Here is a 5,191-nt window from a genome sequence, read left to right on the forward strand (position 1 = left end):
TCAAAATTCCAAAATTTGAACCCAAATAAGGTATCACTAACTTCCGAAATTAGACAAAATTTATAACACACGTGTATTTGGGTACGCTACATCCGTTTTCAGCCCAAGCCATTAATGTCAATAATAACAGAACTTCTAGTTTGGAATTCCCAACACCTTGTACTGATGTTCAAACAAAGGAGCGTCACGTTCATTGTATTTACGCTACTTTCACAAATCTTTCTTTGAGAGATTAGACGCAATAATCTTCTCTCTGACGTCATATTTGTTGTAAATTATAACAATAATAGTTCGCTATCCCTGTTGACGTCACAGAAGATAAATATATCGTGTTTAAGTAAAAGAAAATACTGTGCAATTCTCGACGAATACAAGATGCAACATATTTGAGATAAATGAGCTTACTTATCCTCGATATTCCAGGGATTTCGATCACTTACGATCCCTACACCCCTGGACTGTCTCATAGTAAAACTGGAGGCAACATAACAGTACAGGTAATTCAGTTCTTTGATGAATATCATAAGAGCCGTATAACGGTACACTGTGGTTGACTGTGTGGCTTTGGTGTTAGGCGTCGCTCTCTCTGTAGTCTTCAAAGGAAATCTTTGCTAGCCTGTTATTGGTAAAATGTTTTCCGCTGAGCTGCCTTCAATTTCACTATGAGATAGTCCAGGTGTGTAGAGATAGTAGTGATCGGAACCCCTGGAGTATCGAGGATGGAGCTTACTATGCACATTTATAAATCTGCACCGAAGAAAAAAACCAAGTCAAATCACGTCATAGAAAAAAAATGTAGCTTTAATGGTTTAAAATTTTGTTGGGGATTCCTGATGAACAGTCAAGCATGTCTAGATAGATTTATCATACTTCATATCTAATAGGGGTTGCCTTGCATTCAGGGGGTTAACATATCTCAATCTTGGTCAAATTAAAATCAGGATATTATAAAATATGGAGACTTTATAACTAATCTAATATCTTAAAAAGAGAAAAGATAGGTGTGTAAGACTATCGCGATGTTGCGAGGAAATTATTGTTTCGCGTACACTGACTATTGTGTATTATCTGTGGTGCAACACTGACGCCAAATTCTTCTAGGGAATACGTTAATTTAATGTTTTGTGTTATCCAACTTATTGCTACATATAGAAGGTCTATACATTGTATATATATATATATATTAAATAATAGGTGTCTACTGAGTATCATGACATATCATAATTATATCAATCAGTATAGAAAACTGATTCCAACACAAGATATCTATATATATGCATTTGCTTCATCAACAACATTCAAAATCACATCATTTGCTTTTTATGTATAGTTATCAAATTTCATCTACATACATTCAATTCATTTATAACCACAAATCAGTCAGTCCCACGTAAAATGATGATAATAATAATAAAAGTATTTATCTATAGTTAATATGAAACAAGTGGGATTAAAATGCTCATTGCACCAGAATAAACAGTAAGATGAATCCCTGAACACAGCCATTTTACGTAGAAGGTGAATGAAGCTGACATTTAATTGAGTGTGTATAATATATTGACCATTCATAACTTATTTTAGCTACTGAACATTCGCCGTTTGCATTTTACTGACTTGTCTACCAATGCGGAAGTAACGTCATTTGTTTATGAGCATAACGTCCTTGCAAAGACAGATAATTCTATAATAAACAAAGAAGATTCACATAAATGTCAGCACATTTTTTTCTGGTTATGACAGCAAACATGGATACTTTTCTATCACCAAAAATGTCTCGAGTAGTAGGAACTAAAGGGAATTCGGAATACGCCATTTTTAAACCAGTTTGTCCATCAGTTATTACACACACAAAAATCACTTTAAAAATCAGAAATTACGATGTCATTTAAAAGGGGTCGAAATACGTGAGGTCGTCAATATTAAATGCCCTATTACATAGTCCAATGTATTGACACAAATATAACATAGGTATTCCATATCGATGTTGACAGTCTGTGATCACGCCGTAAGCCAATGGCACACAATGGACGGGTCGATCATGTATATGGTCTTTAATAATCCACACATATTCTAATCCTAAAGGAAAACATTCTATGGGTTGTCAAAACAGCCATTGCTCGATAAACACTAACATTTCCAATCGTAGACACTTTTTCAAGTCATCAAAATGCAAAAGATCGACTTTTCAGTGACTGAAGTAGAAAGACTATCCGGTTTTCAATGGTAATGTAATGATCTAGATAATTCCATTGTAGTCCATAGTAAAAACAATCACAAATGAAAATCCATGTCTATGTTTTTTATCACAGTATAGTTAATATTCTTCTTTTAACATGTCATAAAGTAGCGCTCTAATCATGTTGAAATATTTGAAAGAAGGCATCTCTAAGAGCAAAAAAAAAAAACAACAAAAAAAAAAAAAAATCACAGTGACATTAACCTGGTTTATGACATGAATGAGGTATTTTTGGCTTGGATGCGTCCCCAGATATAGTACATGTGTATTGAATTGATAACTATGCAAGCTGAGACTGTATGTGAATGCAATCAGTCAATTGGTGACATTAGGTGCATATCTTCACAATGAGCTGAAAGTCTCCGCTGCATTTCTGTTGAGCGCAATAATCTCTCCTCTGCATTGACCACAAATTCATACATCAACCTTCCGTCATGACGGCTAACGTCATCCGTCCGCTATGTACCTGTTCACGAAGTTTGTGTAGTTTTTCTCGCATTCTTCTACAGATTTAACGTAATAGTCATCGTCTTGAATCGCCATTAGCAAGTCTGCTTGCACCAAACAAACATTCTCGAACTTGGCAGCTTCCGTCTTCGACAAACTCTTCGCCTTTTCACATCCCTTGGTTTCAAACAACCTGACGTTGACGATACTATCGTCCTCTAATGTTCGAATGTTGTCGTCAAAGAAAATATGATGCACATTCTCGTCGTATGGATCAATATACAGAGGTTTGGCAGCCTCGTGACAGTAGTTGTTACTCTGCCAGTGAATGAAGTCGTCTTTGTACCCTGAAATGCCCTCCTTGCTATTGAGCATGTTGTAAATTGCACGTTCGTCGGTGACCTCTGACATTTCCGGATTTTCCAAACCATCCACGGTTTGGAATATACACGAATCGTCGTTTTTACGGTAAACGGATCCAGGTGGGAAAGTAACTTTTAATCCAAGATCATGGTTTGGGAAGTCGGGGTGGTCCCCTTGTAGACCTTTAGCTAGGCTTGTAATGACATTTGGAGCGTCTAGGCCGTATGTACGAAATACAATAGCAAAATCGCGATTATTTTCTACGAGGTGGTATATTAGTTTATAGACCGACTTTAAAAGGTAATGGTATGCCTTACCATCTTTACCTGCCATCGTCATTCCTTCATGGTCAGGATTAGCCGGGTAGTTCCATCGTAACGCGTCTAATGTGGAACAGAAATAAGGTTGAAACGCCTGTCCAATGTTTTGAGTAAAGTCTCCTGTGACTAGCCTCAGCTTCGCCCTGTCTGTCGGTGTTTTCACCAGAATTCTCTCCATGTGTTTGTAGTACGTAATAGCACCGGGAGAAGGGGGTGTCAGTGAGGTTTTATAGGACTCCCACACCCATGTTCCCTTCGTAGGTTCCTGTCCCCACACCACACCTGTCAGGAAACTATTCAGAGCCTGTTCCATCGTTACATTTGTAACAGAGTCAGATACCAACACAGTATTACGAATGTCAAAATGTATAATTAGTTTCCTTTGCTTATCAGGCACGTTGTTTACCCTGGTTTCCACCTGCACGTCGCCATTTTCCGTTGCGACGTACGCCATTCCAAATTTGTTAGCTGCAATATATTCCTCTAAAATGTCCATTATAATGAATTGTTGTGTACAGTCAACTTCATCCGTCCAGGTAATAGCGAACACTGCGGATACATGAGCTCGTATAGGTAATAAATAAATAAAATCAAAACGCACGCTAGGACTTGAAGGCCTTTCTGACAGGATTGCTTGACATGCGCGTCAAGGCTTTGGTTTCTTGAGTTAATCAATACACGGCTAACTATAAATAGACATTACCGGGTACGTATACAAGAATAACACCGTGACAATATACCTGTGTATATGTGTTATTAAAGGTAAGACTCCATACATAAGCTCATGGTTGATTAAATACTGGTCGTGGTCTGTGGCTTTAAAGCCACATGTTTAAGACAGGTGAGATTCTAATGAGCTAATGCAGGTAGTTTGGTATCGCTTATAGGTAAAAACGCATAGAGACTACATGTTGATAATTAAATATTCACTGAGATGTATATCTATTTCATTATAGATGAAATGATGCGCGGTCGGTATAGACGATATTGATTTCATTTACGGGTACAAATTCTGTTATCTTATTGATGTTACGCAATCTCATTCTATGACCAAAATAGGCTTCCAATATATGTATAAGTAAACATGTCAGGATTTTAATGTTGATCAAATTTTAAACCGTCTTTTCTATATATCAATAAAGTTTTCATATTTCACAATGTATTGTGTTTGTCTCTTGTTTCTAAGTTACAGTCAATACGCTCGCTCTTGCTGCAACATTTTATTTGAATAAACTACACTTACTGTATTTCGTTATCTAGGTGTCACGCCAATTTCATTTCTACAAATTTTATTATATGCAAATACATATAAACGGATAAGATAACAGGCTATGCCTATATAAATCTTCTCTATCCACGCCAATTCATGTATTCTAAAATACAATGCCAATAATGCAAAAATATTTCCAATTTGTACTGATATAGAAGAAAGCACTGTGTCATTTAAGTCAACTTCTAATCATGGTATAGGGTCTTTTTTAGTTATTTGTTTGTTTGGGACGTAGTATGAACGTACTTGAATAAGATATTGTAAAATAATCTTTCAAAATTGCTAAATAATCTTTCAAAATCAAAGTTATATATCTCGATAAACAATTTGTCATTCAAAAAATGGTGATCGGTATTTCAACTTAAATACACGTATTGCAAAATAACGCGTTCATTTACAATGTTAAGTAAACTGTTAATCAACAATTCCATAATTCACAGGTTAAGGAATTCAAATTACCATGCAAGCATCTGTAATATTTTTAATTACAGCCAAACCTGTCAATAAAGACCATCCAACGGAGAGAAGAACATCATTTGTATCAATATACACAGG

At 36.0% G+C, this 5,191-nt stretch overlaps 1 protein-coding gene across 1 annotated transcript; it reads right to left on the reverse strand.

Moving 5' to 3' along the window:
* Positions 1-783: 783 nt before the first annotated feature.
* On the reverse strand, positions 784-4,032 carry LOC138336876 (uncharacterized). The gene has a single exon (XM_069286480.1). The coding sequence runs from the start codon at positions 3,860-3,862 to the stop codon at positions 2,684-2,686; it is 1,179 nt and encodes a 392-aa protein (XP_069142581.1). The 5' UTR covers positions 3,863-4,032; the 3' UTR covers positions 784-2,683.
* Between the last annotated feature and the right edge of the window lie 1,159 nt (positions 4,033-5,191).

Source organism: Argopecten irradians, chromosome 12 (assembly GCF_041381155.1).
Source record: "Argopecten irradians isolate NY chromosome 12, Ai_NY, whole genome shotgun sequence".
Taxonomy (NCBI): domain Eukaryota; kingdom Metazoa; phylum Mollusca; class Bivalvia; order Pectinida; family Pectinidae; genus Argopecten; species Argopecten irradians.